The sequence below is a fragment of the Triplophysa rosa genome, linkage group LG6, assembly GCF_024868665.1.
Source record: "Triplophysa rosa linkage group LG6, Trosa_1v2, whole genome shotgun sequence".
Classification (NCBI taxonomy): Eukaryota; Metazoa; Chordata; class Actinopteri; order Cypriniformes; family Nemacheilidae; genus Triplophysa; species Triplophysa rosa.
The window spans coordinates 1,168,458-1,191,449 of record NC_079895.1 but is presented as its reverse complement, the minus strand read 5'-3'; the positions used below and the strand labels follow the sequence as shown (position 1 = coordinate 1,191,449).

The window sequence follows — 22,992 nt, the reverse complement described above, 5'->3', positions numbered from 1 at the left end:
AAAACTGAAATAAACATCTTTCATATATCTGATGATAAATACTGCTTATGATCATTTGAAGAGAGAGAGAGAGAGAGAGAGAGAGAGAGAGAGAGAGAAATGATGTTTGAGTAAAATGTATAATGTAAGATGCGCTCATTCCATCTGTATCTCCACACAGGAGGAAGATCTCCAGGATCTCATCATTCACTGAGCTCAGAGTGAATGTGAAGCACTGGAAACAGTAGCAGTCTGATGAAGGACAGCAGATCCTATCTCAGGACCAGAGCAGAGACGACCAGCGGCGACAGGACGAGGAGGAGGAGAGATGACCGGATGCTGGAGGCTGAAGATGCTTCGTCACGTTTCTCCGCTTCTTCGCGAGGAGCTTGTGTGATGAAAGAGTCTGATTCTGTGACACACGTCTCGCTGCAGCCGCTGCCGCTTCCTGAAGTGCTGCTGTCATCATCTGAGAACACGAGTAGAAGGTCAAACGTTATGAAGACAGCAAAGTTTAACAAACAGAAAAAAATGGAAGTTTGACAGCTCGGACAGTTTTTCTTGTGCTGCTATTGAATCCAAAAAATGATATTTCATCTCCGTGCTACTTAAAAGAATCTTTCATTAGAAAACATGAATTGTTCGACCATAATTGTAAGGATTCTTCAACAAAGGAGCTTATTATTTTTCTTCTTGACTCTGGACAGCTACAAAACATTTTTATGCCTAAAGTGAACACTCACCATGTTACATGCGTTTGTGTAATGTCTGGATGCATTGATGTGTAACAAGTTATTTAAAATGCCTGCGATGTTTGCAGGAAAGGAACTTTAACTTACCGGAGTCTTGGAAGTAGATGTCATTACCGTCATATGCGTTCTTGAGCTTGTTGGTCATCGCTCTTAAAGCCGCGATCTGATGTCGTATGAGCGTGTCCGGCCTGGTTATATCAACCCCGACCTCTGGGTTATTCACCTGATGGGTCAGTCCATCTTTCAGAACCTCAGGGACGTATCTGGAAACAAGTTAACGTCATTATTGATGTAATGACCTGCATGAAATGAAAATATCAGGAACAAAATTACAATGGATCTTTGAATACCGGCATAAAGTCTGCTCCATATTTCACTGTTGTTAAAATGTATTCTCAATATGTGAATAAATGAAAGGCAGAAAGTCCAGATGCTTGATGTCATGTATGACTGCCGTAGTTTTACCTGCCCCTAGAAACACCGTTCCAGCAGTCATCATCACCGTCCACCGCTGCCACGTGTTCTTCCTGACATATGCCTTCTGGAATCCAGGACCAAAACTTTCTGAACTGCCTCAACTTTTCTTTGATGTCACCCACCTGAATGACAGTATAAAGTTATATTAAGATCTATACTGTATCAGTCAGCAGATTTGTATATGCAGTCTTATTACTTTACACATGGGAAGTGTGCAGTGAAGAAAAATGAAAATTAGACATTATAAATTAGATATTAGTGAAGGAGTGGAGATGTTTGTTTAGCATTTGGCTCTAAGTTATTACAAAAAGAACCAAATCTTGAGCTTCTTATATGAATGTAAAACATGTTTTCCTTTGTTGTTTGTATTTTTTTTAGGCTCATCCATAAGTGAAACATTGATTGAAACAACAAATGATTAAAAAGTAAAATATATGTAAGCATACAATGTATACAATGCTCCAACAAAGGACACAAAAATACCCGTCCAGGTTGAAAAAAACAGCAGATGCTGGTTTGCTGGTCCTTAGCTGGTCAAACCAGCATCAAAACATACCCAACCAGCATATGCTGTTTTTTCAACAGGGATCTGTATTCAAAATGTCTACTTTAATCAATAGTGCAGGTGTGTAAAAAGCATGTACACTGTAAAAAATCCTGTAAAACAACAGAAATGTTCTGACGGAAATAAACTGTAAAATACCAGTCTTTTCCTGAACAGTCCCGTTTCCCTCGTTTTTCTTGTAAATTTGCGTTTTTTTGGAATTTTACTCATTACATGAAAAATCGATAAAAAGCTGTACAATTCTGTAAAATGACAGTTTTTTGCATCACATGTGGAAAATCTGTAAAAAATCAGAAAAACTCATCTCATGTGATTCCTCTGTTATTAATCATATTTGTCATCAGAATGTCAAACGCTGCGAGTCAGTGCTGGTTTGTAATATGTGAGTGTGATGTATGGCAGATGAGAGTCTGTGCAGGTCATTTAAACTCCTGCTGATGTTTGACATGTGACAAGGAGAGTCAGTCGATATGAGACACATAAAGTCATACAGCAAAGACTCGACACAAACTCAAAGTCAACAGCTCGAGCGCTGAGGTATAACACACTGAAGAGAACACACTTTACACCGTCTGCATGAGGTCTGCTTCATACTCTCCACACTAAATCAGACAGAACGAGGCAAACAATCACAACCCTCCTGAAATTAAAGGAGTAGTTCACCCCAAAATCCCTTCCCAGATATATCCGTCGCTTTATAAACATTTTAAAAATCAGTAATACAAACGACTCCTGTGAGTTCGACTTGTCGTGATATAACAAAATCTGACCTAAGCATCTAAACGAAACAAAAGTGTAAAATGAAACTGCAGCAGGGCAAAGAGATGTTCTGTCTACACAAATAGTACTTTCGATTTCTGATCATTCACCAAAGTTCCTCTTTGCTAAAAATATGATACCCGGGACAGAGTCTCAACACAAACAAATAAACTCACTTCAGATCTTTCACACGCATCAGCCTCATCGCCACTCTCACTAATTACATCAACCAAACTCTGACCTGTAAAACAAAACCAAACAGAACAAAAACAAACCTAAAAGGATTCATCACATCTCTCTGAACGGACTCTCTTGAGATGCAAAGATGTCTTATCATAACACATAACTTCATTGACGTATATTGACAGATATGAACTTATTTTAAAACGAAACTGCTTCTATTGCTTTGGATAAAAGCGTCTGCTAAATGACTAAATAAAATAAATAAATAAATATACATGATTCACGGCTAAAGAAGTATCTCTATTTTTGCCATGCAGTGATAGAAAAACATGTTTCACTATGTGAAGTTTTGCCGTACTGCATTTACACCGGACACGTGTCTAAATCCATCTAAAAGAGAATCAAAATAACTGCTTTACTTTTTTGATGTCGAACTAAACAACATGGCCAAAAACGTCTACCACACGGAGAACTGTTCCACACATGACGAACTCTTTCTGTCAGCCTACAATCAACACAAAATATGTCCTTAACCCTCGAAACAAATCTGTCCTCGACATGTTTATTTTTCTGAGGTTCATCTTGAGAGTGATAATTATTCTCTTGAAGGATCTATAATGTACGTAGGCCTATGTTTAATTTGAGCCGAGTACATGAAATACACAACCAGAAAAAATAAACGACAAAGAAAACAACAATGAAAACGATGTTAGACCAACAACAAATTATAGGAAATTATACCGTTGTGTTTATATAACCATATAGGTTTCTTGTATTCTTCAGCATGCAACTAATCCATTTCCAACCTGAGCCCTAAAAGTTTTTAAATATAAAGGCAAAACTTTATGATGTCAATTTATTTAAATGCCACAATAACAACATACACCAGTCTCTTCCACATGAAATATTATTCCATTTAAATGCAAGTGTACCACTCTCTTGATCTCTCTCTGTAATTCAATGCAAATAGCCTGACAAAAGCAAAACAATCAATATAAAAAATAAAAAACACAGAGAAAAGAAAGATTTACATGATAAATGATTAATACCACACAGAAATAAAGTTTACTTTTAAATCTCTCTCTCTCTCTCTGCCGCCCTCTTCTGGTGGTGTTTGGTATGTACAGGTCATTAATGCACTGATTGATGTGGTTTGAGTTAATGAGTGTCAGCAGGTGTTTCAGGCTTCCTAAAGTCTTTATAAACTCTCAGCTTGTGGCTCTGTGATGAAGGAGAGGTTAAGATCGACATGAAAGAACAAATGGCTGGTTTAAGAGAGCGAACACGTTTATAAGAGCGTGAATAGTGTTGGGGAAAAAGAGAGTCAAATGTATTTAGAAAATAAGAAAGCTTTCAGGGGGTTTGTTCTGAGACTATGAGGGTCTTAAACATCAATGATAACAAACATCCCAGCCAGACAGAAGCTTAACCAATGATACGAAGATCCTCCAAAAGCCCAGCCAACACGCATTCTATATAGGCAAACTGAACCGAGAGATGTCATATCAAAACCATGAGATATGACATGTTGAATGGGAACTATTTTACAATGGGAAAAAAGTATATTTATTCTAAGCTTGCATTACAGCTCTGAAGAAATTCACAAAGAGGCGAACAAATGAAAGCATCAAACTTTGAATCAAAAAGGTTTTTAAGGACGAAAACCAAAGGGCAAAAAATGAACATGTCTATGCAAAATTAAGCAAAACTGAGAGTCTGGTCTCTCTGACCCTCAACGTCTGAACCAGCTCGATGAGTTTTTACCTTTTCTAAAGTAATATTCCTAGAGAGGGTGTTTCCTTTCTCCAGCTTTTATGACATCAGACGCCAAATTAGCAGCAGAGATCTTCCATATTCAATCAAGCCTCACGCACAATTCATTTCCACCTCTATAATGCTGTTAGCGAGCGCTCATGAGATCATGTCATGCATCCCAGCGCATCGGGTTGCATAAATCCAGAGCAATTCATCATCCAAATGATTAAATCTGTGCAACTGCTCGGGTTTCCCGTTGAGCAACAAGCAAAGAGGATTGTGTGTTTATTACTATAACTCCCAATTGCTCATCTGCAAAAACATAAAAAGGGAAAAACTATAGCTAGTGTTTGGTGCGGCATGCACATTAAAGTGAAATCTTGAGTACATTTTTACAAATGGCAGGCAGCAACATCACGGCCTCGATTCATATATTTTAATGTTGTGAGTGTTAAGCATCCAAGACGACGTCCTCCAGCTTTCAGGCACTTGACTCTAGCGGCGTAAACGCGTATAAACATTAATGACTGCGCCCCTTCAGGACCTGAAGCCATTAGTGAATGCACTGGAGGGATCGTCCGGCGTAATGCAGCACCTCCCGAGAGAATATGAGAAACTTTCGAAATCATGCCAGTTTCTGAATTATGAACACTGATATAGCAACAGAGCTGAGAATTTCCCATCGATTGCCTCGAAGTATGTAATGCATATGTGAGGCATGAGCTGAGCGTGACGGTGTCGAGGTAAATACAGATTGGAGTGAATATAACGGTACACCACGGTAAAGTTACCACATTTACCCTTCAGTGTTTGTATTTAGGTTTACTGTAGGATGAATCTGATCTTACTGATTTCAGATCATGTCTCTGAAAACCATGAGATGTTGCGCAAGTAAAACATGTTCAATGGATGCACAGAGAATAAACTCTTACACTGTACTGCATGGCTTTCCATACAATCCTCTGGCAAGCATTGTAAAGAGAGAGAGAGAAAAAAATGTTTTATACACATTTTCAGCCATTTTTTAGCACAGCGGATACAACCCTGCAGAACATTTGCAAATGTTATCAAATGCTGATCGATAGAGAAACTGATTCAAATCATTTATTTTTGGCATCATCTCCAAACCTACTGAGCAGCCTACAGTCTGTCTGTGCTGCCATTTCCATCCGGTGTTCTCTTAAATGATTAACATGTTACTTTAAAACTAAAAAATATATACTGCTAACTGTGCGTTCACACCGCCAGCAACTCTGTCGCTAGCCTCGTTCACATTACAAACGACAAAGCGACACGATCCCATTCAATTCAACGGAGAGCTGCCGACTTCCGGCGACACGAGCAGTAGCAACCGTTGGCGACCGGACGGGGCGTGTCTAGCGACGTGACAAAGTTGAGAAATCTTCAACTTCATGCAAATGAAGAGCGACTTTCAGGAGCGACAGCCAATAGGAAGATGACAGAGTTAACGTGATCAGTGGATGTCGTCGCTCAGGCAACCGCTAGTGGGCGTTCCCACCTAACCGCCAACCCCTGGCGACTTGCAGTGAAAAAAAGTCGCTTATAAGCTGGACGCAGCAGTCGCTAGTCTCATACGAGGTTGTTAGATTTGGTTGCTCTAGTAACATTTATAAACAAACTCTGCCGTATACTTATACTTAACGAGCTTCGGTGACCGAAACGAGCACCGATTAGGTCGCGATCCGGAGGTTTTGACGCGGACCTTAGAAATCTGTCCGCGACAGCAAAATCCAGCCAAAAATCACGTAGTGTGAGCTTGCCATAAAGTCGAGCAATTTTGACGCGTCACTAGACACGCCCACTTCCTGTCACCAACAGTCACTGTCGCTCGTGTGGTCGGCTCTCCATTGAAATGAGTGACACCGCCTCTCTTACATCGCTGGTGGTGTGAACGCACAGTTAGAATGTTAGAGCTAAAGATACATTTCTTGGATTTATACAACATATGTTGGCATTAAAGCGCTTCTTATCATTAAATGTTCATGCACTTACTCAAAAACAAACTTATATTTTTTATTTCAATTGATTGTATTTGTAAAAAAAAGTTACTGATTGCAGCTAAAAATGTATTTAAAATAAAAATCATCTATCTACATATGACATGCTCTGAGACGTGAGGTCAAAAAGGTTGAGAGCCACTGAAGGACGAACACAATTGTGGTTTGTTACTTGAAGTTTTCTGATAGGAATTGTTGGAAAAAATAATAAATACGAGCTGGGAAACGCTGTTGTAAGACAGCATCTTTGCACGATAACACATTTGTCTGAAGTACAGAGTTTCTAAACATCGGAAACTAGAAGGTTCATTTCAGTCAGTGCCGTCTATGCATGCTGCAGAAATCAAGGCAGCTGGTTAGGTTTTGGAACGGAGCGCGTGTCTACTGCAAGGTACTTTACAGTCACGGTATATTCCCATCTTACCAGGCGTCCCAGGCGACTACCGGCAGCAGCGGTCGGAAGTTCTTCGGGGTTGTAGGGGCTGAAGCGTCCGCTGAACGTGTCAGGGACACCGCGGGCAGTTCTGCTCATTCCTGAAGGCTTCGGTTGTCCACAACCTTGGAAAACCTGCAATTACACGGAGAGGATGTGTTCGCAGTCATACTGCTGAGCTATTGAGTTACTTTGAGGAGAAGAAAGAAAAACACAGCCGTCATTCAGTGAGATGGGAACCTGCTATTCTCAGAAACCATAAATATCCCAAATCAAGTCATGAATAAAAATCTAATGGACACGTCAACGTTTGCTGAAACTATAATGTCTATAATAAGATTTATTCCTCACCACACACCCCCAAGAATAATTCTAGACTAGTCTTTTTTTACTGAATATTTGGTTGCATATGCATTTGGGCAGCTGATGTATTTGATAATTGATAATACAAAGCCGCATGCATTAAAAAAAGGATTGACAAAATGCTTTTAAATATGTTCACATCACGCATAAGAATAAGACAAATCTTCCATTGTTAACCGAAAAGCCCAAACTTCTCCCTTCGAGGATATTTTTTCTCTTATTTAAAAACTACAATTAGTGGCGGGGTGAGAATGCAGAGATGTAGGAGATGCGTTCGCTGGCCCGCGCGCAGAGCTGCACATTTCTGACCGTCCGCAAATATGTTGTTAAAAATAAGATTGGAAATGGGATGACAGACTTTGGGGTTTGGACCTGAAGCCAGTAAATCCCACAGATGGCTAAATTCTAGGCTTGCTTGTACAGAACATGGTATCACAACATGATGATTATGGAGACACACAGCTGCTCTCCACAGCAGGAGGAGGACAAGCGGACATACTTGATAAGAAAGCTGAATGCTGTTCTCCTGCATATACATGATGGCTTCCGATATCTTGACGTCTATCGGCTCCATGACGGACTCGATGTTGAAAGGTCCCTCTAGTCTCTCTGTCAAGAGCAACATGGCATCTGTCAAAACACAACACGGACGGGTGAAGAAGAGAGTTACACAGAGAGGGAGAGAGAGATCTTGTGATTCGATTCATAACATCCGGGTGAAGCTCATGAAAACTATTTTATCACAAAATTCTGTGGAATGAAACAAGATGTTTTTTACATTTTGTGACATTTCATTTTATTACCATTACCCGTTCTCAGTTGGGTTTCATTTAAAGATCAACTTGGTCTCAGATGTTTCTCCTAAAATTGCTTTAGAGAAACAAATGAGAATGTATAAATTGTTGAAACACACACTCTTAAAAGTTTAACTGTGATTTACTCAATTCTTTTTTGGGTGAAACAATTTACACAACAAGTTGAGTCGACTTTAAAGCTGTGAAATCAATGAAATATACTGTTTAAATTGAGTAAATGTAAGTAAAACAATTAAGTAAACCTATGAGTAATTTCTATTAGAATTCACCAAAAATATTAAGCGTTTTATTAAAAATATAATGTGTTAGTTAAATACCTATTTTACATTAAACTTAAATATGTACATTTTAGAGAAATTACCTGTTGGATTGAATCACTTTTTTTATAAATCCCCCTCAAAAATCCCAGTTTTTATTAAGTTAACGGTTTTTTATTTTTGTGATATTTCCTAAACCACGGGATTCTTTTTTTTAGTGTATGGAGGAGTAAAATGAATGTAGATTGTAGAGGTAAAACAAACGTAATGAGAAATGGTTGAGATCTTCAGTAATATTGCAGACTTTTGTTTGACACATTGTTGACATCTCTTCTCAAGACATATCTGACTCGTTCTCACAGGAGAAATGTCTGAGACATACATGAGACTTAAGCAAAAATTCCATTTGCTCTTCATTTAATCTCATTGATGTAGGAGAAATAATTGAGATGGAGGTCTCATCTTGTGGGTACAGTATATGCGCCCCTCACCCTCAATTCTCATTTTTGGGATAAAATGATTCACAGATTTTGTAAGATTCCCTCTAACTTCTTACCAGCACTTTGAAAAACCCAATTCACAGACAAAAGTTTTATTGAGGGTTGGATGATAAAGCGAGAGTGTCTTATGCTTTCACAGGCCCTTCTAATGCCAGCTGACGTGACGGGTGTGGCAACAGATTTGTCCACAAATATGAGAGAAGAAAACATTCATTTTCGTCAACATCTATTTTCTCAGCCGTGGACTCCCATGTTTGAAAATCCAAAGGCCACAAAAACCTCCAAACATGATCTGGAGAGAGCGAACAGCTGGGCACAGAGGAGCTGAGCGAGTTGGCATCACACACTTTTAATAATACACTGGCTAGACAGCATGACTCCAGTGAGGTGCAGTAAACATCTTCAACATTTCACATTCAGTCAATGCGAACCATTCAAAAGATAAGAAATCAAACATTAACAGAAAACATTAACATTAACCTGACGCACTCCTTAAATACACACTTTTCCTAAATAAGAAAAACAGATTTAACCTTAGAATAAATTTATTTTACAACACAAATTATTCCTCACACCAACACAAACATGAATCAGATTTTCAAATGTTGCTTTTCTGTACCTTTATGATGTTGTGAAAAGAATGTGTGGTTAGGGTTAGGGTTTATAAACGTGTGTGTCTTCTGGATGAGTTATTCCTCTTAAAGTCATATATTTTATAATAATCCAGATTTTGTGTCATTAGGACTGAAAAACTCTCTGGGTCGGACCTCTGCGAGTCTCTTTCTAGCGCTCATCTTTTATTCATGAGGAGGTCTTCTCAGGGCACAGGAAATGTTACGGGCTTGAATTTTCATGAATTGTGAAGTTGTGGCAGGATCCTGTTACCTAATGAAACAAATCATGCAATTAAAAAGAAATGAGCAAAAAAAATCAATAAGGCTCTGTTTACGCTTTAGCAACGAAGGACTGCAGAAAGGGCAAGATGTGTTTGTCCAACAGCAACATTGATAAATAAATAACTTATTTACTGGAATTGTGTTTGGTAAGAAAATTGAGACGTCCTTTAGGATTATGAATTTATGAAAGTGTCTAGATTTGGATTTAAAAAATGGAAAATGACCTTTAAAGAATTTAAGTGTGAATATATAAATATATATTTAAAAACCTGGCAGCTGCAAAATTTAGATCAGTATTTAATAAAAAACAAACATTTTCCATCATACATCTTAAATGCCATTTGCAGAAAAAAATAGTGTGCCTATGTGTGATGTTTTAAATTTAAAAAATCATTTCGATTAAAAAATCATTTAAAGTGTGCAGGTAAAGAGTGGTAAATTCATATTTAATATTTGAGAATCTTCAGATTAAAGCTGTTTTACAGCTGCTTTAAAACAATTCATTTTTTAATTGTCAGTGGTCTTACAGTAATTTTAAACTCCTAAATGGCATTTTCTTTATCTGACGTGTGTGAAACAGCAGTAATGTACAGGTAACTTGTAAAACACCTTGGGGCGGTTTCCCGGACAGGAATTAAGATTTAGTCCTAGACTAAAATAAATGTGAGAGCTGTCTAAACTGAAAACAACTTGCACTGAAATATCTAAAAATACATTAGTGTCACTGTGTTGTCTCTAAATGCACAAAAATAATGCTTTTTGTAAGGCATGTTTGTAAAAAACTACTTAAATGTCATTCAATTTGGGCCTAGTCCTGCCTTAAACTAATCCCTGTCCCAGAAACTGCCCCCTTAACTTTTAACTTGTCATTTTTAAACCCTCTTAAATACAGTATGTGTTTTGTAATAGTTTCCTGTTTCACAGAAATACAAATTTTGCAATTCTGCCTTCCAGTGTGCACAACAGAGAACTGTTTGTTGAGAAGAATTTTCATTGAATTTCAATGAGAAGAATTTGCATGATTCTTGAGCTCTGTGCATGGACTGAAGCTCAGGATTTATTTCTGTCTCCCTCTGCTCTCAACAATCAGGACTGTCCCACCATAAATACAACCAGTGTTTCTTCTGAAGTTCACTGTTCACCTGTAAAGCATTCTGCAGTTAGATGGCCAAACAGCCTTATTAAAACAAACAAAAATCATGAATGAGCAACAGAAATGCCAAACGTGATACAAAAATGGCCAATCTTTGTGCAGCAACTGTAAACACCAGACTTCTTACAAATTAGCTGTTTATCTTAATTTTGTTTAATGGATATATCAATCATGTTTACCATGAACAGAAATAAGCACATGTTTATCTCCCGTCTCGCCTCATCATACAAAGTTTTACTCTGAATCGTTTGTGGAGAACTATTGTTTCTCTCATCTGTCAAACTAAGGTCACGCTAGGCAAGCGGACGGCGTTTCTGAGCCAAGTCATCTCCACACCAATACATGGAAACAATTTGAAAAATGTTCCACAATGCCCATGTAAAGCAAACGCGGTGCCCAAAATCTGCCTGGAATAAACTGGAGAGGAGATAAATGCCTCCTTGCTTGGAGAGAAGATAGACCATCAGCCTCATGCCATCTCTTTATTTTTACATTTTGTTTATTTGAATAATAAAACTTTAAAAATAGGTTTGAGCCATGGATTCTGAGTCAGAAATCAGAATGTCTCCTTCATTAGAGTTCGAGAAGAGACGTGTCAAACTGAGCTCAGATTTGTCCAGTCTGCAATCAAAAGTCAATATTATTGAAGATCTCCATATCAACTCAAACATCATCACATTTACTCAAATCCAGATGATTTCACCTCTACATCTCTACACCTTCATACTCGTCATGTGTTTCAACAATTACACTCATTTAATTCTCTTTTTATTTCTTCTGAGCAATTTTAGGAGACCAAGTTGACACTTGGCAGAACTTCATCAAATCTCCTGAGTTAAGAGAGTAACCTACCAATAACATTCTCCTCTGGGCAGACAAACCCAACCTTTCATTTAACCTAAAAAATGTCCACATTTGACCCATCCATCGTTTGACATAAACCAGCATTTACTTTAAGATCAGGTGTGATTCTTTGCTAAGTGCTGATAAACGTGTGTCATATGTTCTTATTTCAGACTCATTTCTGAAAGATGGTCTTACCGGTATATTTGCTCCATTCTGGGTCGAGATCGGCCTGGTTGGCCAGACAGCCCTTCAGTACATTCAGACAGTAGTTCTTGCAGGGCTTCAGCGTGGACAGACCATTACAGTACGAACAGTAGAGCATTTTAGTGAAGCCGTCGATGCACGCGGGGCTCATGGTAACCTACGAACAGACAAACAAAATCCAATGAATTCAAAGCCTACTAAACATAGCAAACAAGCTCGGACAGTTTAAAGTTTTTAGTTCAGGTCGTTCTGATCACACGGTTAATTGTTGAGGTGAAAGAAACTTTAGTCAAACTGTCGGATGAATTTCCCACATAAAGACAGAACCGTCAACACCGGTTTATGATCTGCGGCTCACCTTAGAAACTCTGTTAGCGACTTCCCGACCCACCACCAGGCCCTGGACGAAGGTGCGAGCCGCGACGAACGCCCGAGTAACCTGAGACTTGAGCTTCTTGGGATAGTCTCCAAAGGGTTTGAGCTCTTCCATGTACTTACTTATGCATTCCAGATAATCCTCAGTGATGACGTACTGAGAATTGAGGAGCTGGAACATGCGCTCCAGAAGGTGCGTCCAGAAGTCATTCAGCATCTCCTCCAGATTGACGTTGCCACCGGTGTAGTATCTCTTCAGCTCGGCGAACAAACTCTGAAAGACCTCGGCGTTCTGCATGTAGGGTTTGCCATATGTACGGATGAACATCTCGTTTTGAGACTGCTCAGTTCTCTCCAGCAAATCCAGAAAGAAACCTGATAAACCAAAAGAAACGCTTCTGCTCACGACAACAAGCATAAGAACCATTATGACTGATGTCCATTATAACCACACGCATGAAGATGGTCCAAATAAAAAGTACCAAATCACCAACAATTTTACATTTATTATAACGTCTCACTTGCATTATCAAACATTTTAGATCAGTGGTTCTAAACTTTTTCGTTGCAAGGCCCCCTTTGTGTAGTGTGCGTCGCTTTGCGGCCCCCCCAAATAAATACTTATAATCTTAAACTTTTTTTTTTATTAAACCAAAAACATATTCAGCTGTACAATGCTGCAACATCAGTAGTTTTGGTTGGTAGGCTTATTTTTCTGATGTTTGATTACATAAAATGTATGATGAATTTCTTTATTTCATAAAATGCCACAAAATCTGTGGCCACCCCGGATCCATCTTGGGGCCCCCAGTTTGAGAACCGCTGCCATTATAAGAACCTTTTTTGTCTAAATGCTTCCATAAAGAACCGTTAACACCCAAAGAACCTTTCTGTTTCACGAAAGGTTCTTTGTGGCGAAAAAAGGTTCTTGAGATTATAAAAAGGTAAGAGAGACTTTGACTGAACGGTTCTTTGTGGAACCAAAAATGGTTATTCTATGGCATCGCTGTGAAGAACCTTTTAAGCACCTTTATTTTTAAGAGTGCAAGTGACAGGTTAGTTAAAGCATAACATGAATGTGAAAGTCATTCCGTTTTGTTTGATTCTATTCTAACGGGCAGATTTTTTGAAATGTTTATCGCACTTCAAATATAACATCCGTGAAAATCCGAGGAGCTTGTCTTGAGTGACCGAGGGGGCGAGGCTTAGTGACGGGTCACCTGTAGTGTCGTGAGATGGGCTGTTGTGATATGCACATCACTTCTCTGAGAATTCATCGTTTCTGTCCTGTGCCATCATCACACTGTGTGTTCATCTGAATGCTGAGACGATCGCTGTGAAATGACCCGTGTGCTTTTTCAGCATTCCGGTTTCTGTCACTTCAGGACAGAAGATGATGAAACCTTTGAATTCTTAATGCCAAACGGGGTAGAAAGAAGACTAGACACTAAACCCCTCACCGTTTCCGTTTGGCGACCGAAATGCTTGTATTTCCTCTGTCACAGACAACATGCTTGAATTATAAAATGGACAGTTGCAGCCCTGGATGCTGATTGGTCAATATTTGGAGTGAAATAGTCTGGAAATGGAAATTTACTTTAGAGACACACAGACACACACAAACTTACACAGACATACAGTCAGACAGATACACGCATTCATACTCTCACTTGTGTCTTTAAAATGTGCTTAAAATAAATGTAGACTGCCAAACTAGTCCATGTAGGAATAATTAATTAAATGAAATTCATGGATCCTTTTAGGAAAAAAATATTTTTTAATCTTCTGCAATTAAGGGATTTGAAAGAAGAATGTTTTTACAAATTTTTTAAACGGTCTTAGAGTTAACACTAACACAAAATGTTATCATTGCCCAAGTTGACAATGACTTTAAGCTATAATCAAATATATTTATAGTTTGGCATCCAGGTCACCTATACTGTGAATAAATGACATTTAAAATGCGCTGGTGATGGAGTTCAGCTGATGTTATTAAGCGACTGCAATGCTTCCTCATGAACATTTCGGTCAACATTAGTCCATTTCCAAAACAGACAGCGTGGGTGTCTTGTATTCTAATGCTTTAATTATATCTCAAATACGATCACAGAAACACAATGAGAACATGCTCGTGAATGTTAATAAACAAATCGTACCATCAAACCTTTTATGTCTGGTCATAAAGGTGTTCCTCAGTTCCTCGCTGGTGTCGTCTATGAGCTTCTCAAAGTCTCGTGTGCTCCTGTGGTTAAAGTTCTCCTCCATTACTGTGTTACAGCACGTCTTCTGTGGACCGCAAACCCGCGGATGACCTCCTGTAGTCAAAGTGAAATGCCACACATCAATTCTGTGATTATTCAACGAAAATAATATCAAACATTGTTTCTTGTGTGTCTGACGGTCACCGGTAATGGACCTACAGCATCATTGACTGATACTGTTACGATGATTTCAGTAAAAACAGGTCTGTTGCCTGTGAGGCTTCTGGAGACAATACTTCATTTTTGGTGCACTTTTCCTTTAAGATCTCTGCCGTAGCGCTGCAGTGTACAGGAGAACATATGCCTCACCACAGGTGAACCGTTTATCATTCATAATGAACAAAAAACAGAAGGCCATTTTATTAGATGTGAAAAATGTCCTGCTGCAAACGCAATTAAAATGTCATTAATGTGGTGAAAATGAAGAACACTTTAATCACACTTGTGTCTTGAGATTCAGCTTCGAAGAAAAAGAACACCGTACAGTCTGGACCACAGCTCAAATTCACAGTCACAATTAGAATAGTATTAATTAAACTTATGAATTTGGCAGAAGATATCATTCAAAGTATTCATTTTATCAGTATGTGGGAATGAAACCAGTTAAGCGTTTTAACACTGAACTGTTAATGAAAACCAAACAAACAAATGAAGAATTTGGTTCCAAAATGAAAAAATCATGTTTTTTTGTGTGCATTCCAATTAATATGGATGAAACTGCAGTTGGTTTGTTTAGATTTAAGACATACAAACTCCCAAAAGAATACAGCTAACTAACACAATAAAAACATGATAACATAATAAAAAACAGGATTTTTGACATTCTTTAAATCTCATTTTGGAACCAAACTCTTCAAATAACCTTCTTACAAAAGCTAAAAGATTGATCGTTGATCATGCAATACATTTCACAAACACACACTGTTTCATTGATAGATTCTAGTTTTTAAAATGAATTGCAAATAAAAGCTTCAAATTCTTGAGAGTCTACCTCGAATGTGTACTTTACTAAATGAGAGGAAATTATACTTAAAACAAGAAAAACAACAGGCCGCCTCAGAACACTTGGCAGTGATGAAGTGTCTCACGAGGGTCCAGTGAAACTCAAGAGCTCTTCACATGTTTGTGTCACAATCAAACTGATTGTCAGTCACTTCACACAATCTCTCATCATTGTGTTTGATGGGACAAGCATCTAGATTCACACAGTTTACCTTTTGTTTTGGACAGATTTTACTCCACCACAAGCACACAATGCAGAACAGATCCTATCATCATGAAAGGCAAAGAAATTATGACTAACATTTCTGATTCATTTTACTAAACGTTAAGAGTCTGGATCACCCAAAAACATGTATTTACCTACTGTCATGTTGATTTAACCCTGTATGGTTTGTTTTTCAAAGCACAAAAAATGTAGGCAGAATGCCTAAAGTTCCCTGCAATAAATAAGCTGTGTTTTATCAAAAAATGAAAATAAAAACGACATGCGGGTTATAAATGGCATAAGTGATTAATTAAACTTGTTAGTGAATTATTCCTTTAAAGAAACTATAATTAGATAAACAGGTCTCTCCTCATGTCGTCTCGTGTTTAAACCGATGTCAGACAGTGACCTTGTTAATAGATGATGCTCCGTCCTGTGATTTGTGAGGCTGCACGCTTCCAACCTAAAACCTGTCACCCGTCAACAGCCATTCTATCTTTGGTCATGATGTCAAGGAGGTCACAAAATGTCAACAGCGTTATTTCAGTCTTTTGGGTGACCTCTGAGGCGGGCGAGAAATGGCAGCGTCCATCTGAGCCCAACACCCGCAGTGTGTGTCATACAGGCAGCACCTACACCATACATTTCATTTATTTATTTGATTTTTTGTTATAAGAAAAACTCTTCCATAGAGCTGAGAACACACCCACACCTCCACACACGCAGTAGCTGTTTTCAGCTTTCAGCGTGTCAGTCTTCTGGCGTGCTACGGAACCCTGCTAACATTGATTTAAATATATGGGGAAGAGTTGTTGAGAGCCTCGGGAGGACACATTTAGTCCTGTCGAAAAGCCAACAGAAGGTCTGATGCCCGTTTCTGTGCACGGCGAGGGTTTTGGGTTCAGATGTTGACGGTCCTCTTAAAACGGAACCAAAGGGCAAAAACAGAAGCCACTCAAACTAAACTAGACCATCTCAAAACACAGTTTTTTAAATATATTTTAAAGGCTTTTTGCCTTTAATGGATAGGACAGTGGAGAACAGACAGGAATACATTGGATAGAGACAGGGGAGTGGGACCGGCAAAGGACGCTTGAGATGGGAATGCAACTCGGTTCGGGCCACAAGTGCACTGGCACTATATGTCGGCTGTCTAACCACAAGGCCATTGTCTCCGAAAATCCAGTTTTTAACACTAAAACGGTTATAAGTAAATCACAAAATGTCAATTAGCTTTATTTAGTTTAATGAATAAAGGAATGTAGAGCCAACACAACAGAGCGCTTTTCCACCATTGCGCCGAATCGGTCTCGTTGCTTAATCGTTCCACTCCGTGCCAATCCGGGCCAGCCGGTACGTAAATGGTTTCATTTTCCACCGCAGGGCTAATAACGTCTCTGCACGTATTCTATTAGCACGAGTCAGACAACCGTGCCTAAAATTCCGAGCCAAGAACAGTTTGTAATCGTGCCGTGCCGAACCATTACGTGAACTGTGAACACTGTTTCTATTCCGGATTTTTCAGACATGCCACATGGTGCCATTTATTAAACCGGTAACACTTAACATTAAGGTACCCTTTATAAAGCATTTATAATGTGTTCATTAATGATTAATAAGTCATTTACAAATGCATTATAAAGCAGTTATAACTGCATGAACAAAAAGAGCAATTCTAATGAAATACCTGTCAAATACTGAGTGATGTTTAACTCACATGTTATAAATGCTTAATAAATGTATTTATTGGTTATTTATTTGACTCGATTAATTATTATCTTGATGCTGTTTGCAATATAGGCAGTCAGACGGGAGACTGTGTAGGGTGTTACGTTGGTTTTTTTTATACCTGCTCACTATTTGGCAGGTATTTCGTTAGAATCCCTCTTGTTATTCATGCGGTTATAACTGCTTTATAATGCATTTGTAAATGACTTATTAATCATTAATGAACACATTTATAAATGCTTCATAAAGGGTACCTTAGTGTAAAGTGTTACCATTAAATCGATATTATAACCGAGTCATATAGTAAAATAAATGTGTCATTTCAAACTTATCCATCTTAAAGCTCTATTATCCATGCATCTATTTTAAGAAGATCAATAGCTGCATTAGAACAACAAATGTATGTTTTCAGAAATCTCTGGCTTCATCCTTTTGTATCTGTCTGATCTCTAGATTCAAGAGAAAATGTGTTTGTGTGACCTCAGGTTGTGTTTCCTGACTCACTGCTTATGAAACATGATAAAAGTGTTTCTGAAACAACACCAGCTCTATGTAATCAGGGCTACTTGTCAATTCACGTTACAGTCTAGACAGTTTTAATGACACGCGCTGCAGAGCTGACAGCAATCTGCGCTGCTGTTAACATTAGTCTAGTTTTTGCACCATGTCAGAGTCAGACAAAAAAAACCTTGTTTCTAAATTAAATCAGCAACTTAGATTTGTCTACATGAACTTCATTCTTTCTGAGGATACTTCCACTTTTAGGGCCTTACGAAAATTAACCATGGTTTTATTATAGTAAAAGTAAAGTAACCATATATTTAGGTAGACTACCATTTGTATTAGCATAGTTTTATTACTATGAAACAATGGTTAGTAGTGAAACAATGATACATTTGTTATGATTAAAAACTATTGTTAAAGCATGGTTTATTTTCAGAAAAGTGTCCAGAGCATTATAAGGGAGACCGGGGCTAGTTGTCACACTCCAGTAAATATTTTTTGGACCAGGTGGAGGTTTATGATACGCGCATAACCGTAATGACTGCAAAAATCAACCAGACATTTACACTATTAAGTGAGGAATAATACACAATTAATCTACTCTGTAATTGGGTAAGTTGTCATAATTGGAATTGGGAAGGCGTCATTGCACTCTAAACTGTAATTGCAGAAACGTGTTAAAACAGTCCTGAAATCTTTGACAACGTTTATAAGGACCTTTGTAGTAGAGTCATAATGATGGTCATGGTTATACAGAAATAGTATTTCTCTTAAAAACCAACGGGTTTTACTACCAATAAAAGCATAATTACTAAATTTAACAATGGTAACAAATTAACCGTGATTTTACTTCAATAACCATAGTATTTTCAGGAATACTGTGGTTATAAAAATTTAAATCTGCCCCAAAACACGGTTACTACACTTTTACTGCAATAAAACCATAGTAAGCTAAGCTTTTGTAGAGATTGTGACAACTACCCCTAGTGTACACTATTTTATGATCCACATGTAAGACAGGTGACGGTTTCAACTTTGTTTCTTACCTGGTGTTTCCGCGTTTGGCACATCGGCAGGACTGAATCCCAGAGAACTGTACGCGTCTGTCACCAGACTGCAGTTCACCGCCGGTAAATCCACCGCAGACGACACGCGCACGACCGACAGAAAACACACACCGGCAAACACAGCCAACATCACGCGCTCCGGTGAAATCTCGTGCCGCTTTATTCCGCTGGCCATCCGGATCATGCTGAAGGTGCTGGATGCGCATCCGCGTCTACAGCCGAGAGCGCGCCGTCTCCTCCAGACGCTCTTAGGGAGACAAAGTACCTTCAAGTTTTGAAACGGAAAGCATGGCGTATTCTGACATCTGTTGGAGCGTCACGGGTCTTCGCGGGGAAAGCGCAATATGTGCTCAAGTGATGCGCATGAAGCCTAGTGCGCAGTAACTTCGTCCAGAGTTCAGCCACTGTTCGCCCAGTTTCAACTGGAATGCGATTTAACCGGGACAACGTGTGGCATACGTCAGCAAAATCAAACCCTGAGCCTCCCCTTAAGAAAGTTAACCATGATTTTAGAAAAAACAGGGTTACAATATGGTAACCACAAAGTAACCATGGTATTTGTGAGAAAATATTTATCAATCTGCCAAAAACATGGCTAGTACACTTTTACTATAATCAAACACTGGTTAATTGTCATAAGGGATGTGTTCATGAATCATGCATGAATATTAGTCATGTAAAACCTGAAAATATGGGAATTCAATGAATTCTGTAAGTCATTGAAGTTAACAACACTTACCATGATGTGAGAACATATATGGAGGATGTGACTGTGACAACAATCATGGGTTTGGTTCCCACGGAACACACACACTAAAATCTACAAATTGAATTCAATGTAAATCACTTTGTACAAATGCATAAATGTAAATAAACACTGGCATGCTCAGCTCTGTTAAACCTCATCTATTTAATGACACCAACAGCTATGCACTAAAATATAATCCCCTTAAAAGCACCCACAAATCCATATTTATATTAGGGTCGCATAGAGAGGAGGCCGCCTGGGATCTGTTTACATTTACGTACATGCTGTTTTCCATACGGTTATACTGCCAACATCACTCCTACACTCCCAGCCTCTGACTGCTTCGTACAGTATAGACGGTACCTTTAGAAGTTAAGCTTTCAATCACACGTACGACAGCGGAATTATTATTATAACCGAATTTATTCCATAGCAAACAGATGTTAAGTACTCGCTGTTAGGCCCTATACTAGCAATTTATAATCAGACTGGCAAACGTGCACAAAATGCAAAACCTTTAAGGAAAAATAATTTGTATAATCCGAAACTATGAGACGATGTAAGTATTGTAAGGTTTACGCGGACACACCGGTATATGCATCTGAAAATTGTCACCTTCAGTTGATGGCAACATGCCGCTGTGAACTTTATCCTCCGACAGTCCAGCAGAGATGCTGTTAAAAATATAGTCATATGAAGTTGCTCTTATAATGGGGAAAACATGATAATTGAATAAGATGAAACATGCTTTGTCTGGTGCGTAACCCTGTGAAGAAAAGCCTAAGGATCCTTTCATGCAAGGCTTGGGAACTATTCTCACTCACACAGTTTGGGTGAATGCCAGATCCTCGTGATCAGATTTTAACCCTTTGTGCTCGTGGTCAATCCTCCTTCAGTGATGCTGATATTGCTCTCTTAAAATGAAAAGTTCACCCCAAAACAAATATTCTGACTGTAACTTTACATATACTCAAATGGAACGGGGCCTGGGACTATTGAGTTAAAAAAATCCTTTTGCATTTCACGAAATCAACAAATGTGAAAAGAACAGGAAACACATTTTTTATTTCTGTGTAAACTGTTCCTTGAACCATTTCTTTCGCTGAAAACATTAGGGATACTTGGCAACATCCTCAGTCAAATTCTCAGTGGTCACATCTGCCCGAAGGAGCCGACTGCAAACTATAATGACCTCCATACTTCTCACATGCCTGGAGGACATTATGAAAAACATATTAGCGCTTAAATTATGAGCAGGGACAAAAGGGACACGGAGCAGCTGACAGCACATTAGATCAGCCCAAACAAGATTGATGACGCTTTCATAGGGAGCTGCAATAAATGATTCCATGAATGGCAAAAATGAGAGTCGGTCCGGCACACAGGAGCGCGGCGCCCGGCAGAGATCTACGCTAACCTGACATGTTGTTACTAGCGTACGGAAGACTCTCGGAAAGTGTGATTCGTGTGAATAATAAGCAGAAAGCAGCGAAATACTCTCAGGATTGTGTTTCCATTGGGAAATACACATTGGATCACACCACAGTCTGATCACTGAACGACTGATGCGTATCGAACACAAACATGACATCTACAATCAACATCTCCAGATGCACCGAAGTGGTTCGAGGAAGACTAGTAACTTAATTTGCCACGACAAATCTTATTTTAAGAAAGCAGTTTTGGTATACTGATGTCATTGAGCAAAACTGCATATTCTAAAATCTGCACAGATTCGATGGAAATTTGCCATTGTAACGGATACTAGAAGTCTTTAGACACTTAAAGAACTGGAAAGGGTTAAAGCGGGACTGCTAAAAATGAAGACATCCGCTGGTCTGTTGCTAAAACGGATGGTTTACAAACAGACGAAATTCAGCTCTAGTTTTGCTGTCCCATGGTGGACGGAATGAAGATCAGCACAAGGTCACATTCAAGAATTATTACAGACTAAATACAGTCAAGACCCCAAAAGCGACCAGAGAAACGGACACAAAACATGCAGATCTTGCTTTCACCTCTGACTTATTATAATACTAAGGATTAGAAAGGAGATTATAAGAAATCCGAAAACCCCATATTTGAGGTATTTCTGGTCTCAATTCAACAATTCTAAAGTTTATAGGGTCACCTAACTAAAAATGTGACTTAAACAATGCTTTAAATGAGCATAGAGTTGTGCTAACATCCCAAAACTGGAATTTTACTTTTCAAATTGTTCTCGAAATGAAAGACATGGAGTGAATAATGAACAAGAATCAGTCAATAACAGGTCAGAGATGTGAACTCCTTCAGTCTCCAGAAGCTGTTAGATAAAATGACAAGAGAAGATTTCTGTGAATTCTAAACATAGCTTTTTAATTTATTTCCACAACACAATTCCCAAAATACAAGTGACCCTAAACTTTTGACTGTAGTGTAATTAAAAAAAAAACATTTTAAACAAATGTAACGATTGTAAACAGTTCTTCACATTGAATGTAAGTTTTGGTTGTGACGATGATCATTGGATCCATTTTATCGATTTATGCTTAGCTCCATATTCGCTGCTTAAAATAATACAGTTGCTATAAATAAAGGAGTAAAATAGTTCAAGTGAGAAATAAACCCGTGCAAGCAAATACAACGACAGATATCTAACACAACAAACGTTTGTGACTGATTTAACCAGTGAAACTTTGAGCACACTTCAGTACTTGCAACAGTTCATACATGGAGAGATGATCATCAGTTCATGACAGTTTCTCTGACACGGCACGCTTGAAGTTCAGTACGAAAGATTAATGACTTACGATTTTAAGTCTGGGGTTAAAACATTAAAAGTTCATTCATCCAGTAGATCAGCAAAAAGGGTATGGATTTATTCATTCAGCATTTATACAGTTTTTGTGTTCAACCATCTGCTTAAGACATTTGAAAGAGTGTGGGATGTTCAAAAATAACCTACCAAAAACACTATCATCATACTTTAAGGGAATATAGAAAAATATCAGTTCGTTTTAAAAAATCTGCTTTGTTCATATTGTATATGAGAAGTCTGAGACCACAAGCATGTGTAACATTTATCACTGAAGACGCAAGTAAAAATGGATTAAAATCAGTTTTCTTTTGAGCTAATAAAACAGTCCTCAAACGCCAGATTAAAAC

The 22,992-nt window shown here is 38.5% G+C and overlaps 1 protein-coding gene across 2 annotated transcripts; it reads right to left on the bottom strand.

Annotated features, from left to right (window-relative positions):
- Positions 1-251: 251 nt before the first annotated feature.
- On the bottom strand, positions 252-20,524 carry gpc6b (glypican 6b). 2 transcript variants are annotated; one of them, XM_057336690.1, is made up of 11 exons: positions 20,461-20,524; positions 19,077-19,344; positions 14,487-14,645; positions 12,314-12,705; positions 11,947-12,112; positions 7,784-7,914; positions 6,913-7,056; positions 5,403-5,432; positions 1,197-1,330; positions 819-994; positions 252-448 (listed from the first exon to the last, which is right to left on the bottom strand). In XM_057336690.1, the coding sequence occupies exons 2-11, from the start codon at positions 19,279-19,281 to the stop codon at positions 252-254; spliced, it is 1,734 nt and encodes a 577-aa protein (XP_057192673.1). In that variant the 5' UTR covers positions 19,282-19,344; positions 20,461-20,524. The 2 variants fall into 2 exon arrangements, with proteins under 2 accessions (XP_057192673.1, XP_057192674.1); XM_057336691.1 differs by lacking the exons at positions 5,403-5,432; positions 20,461-20,524 and having other exon boundaries at positions 19,077-19,483.
- Positions 20,525-22,992: the final 2,468 nt, after the last annotated feature.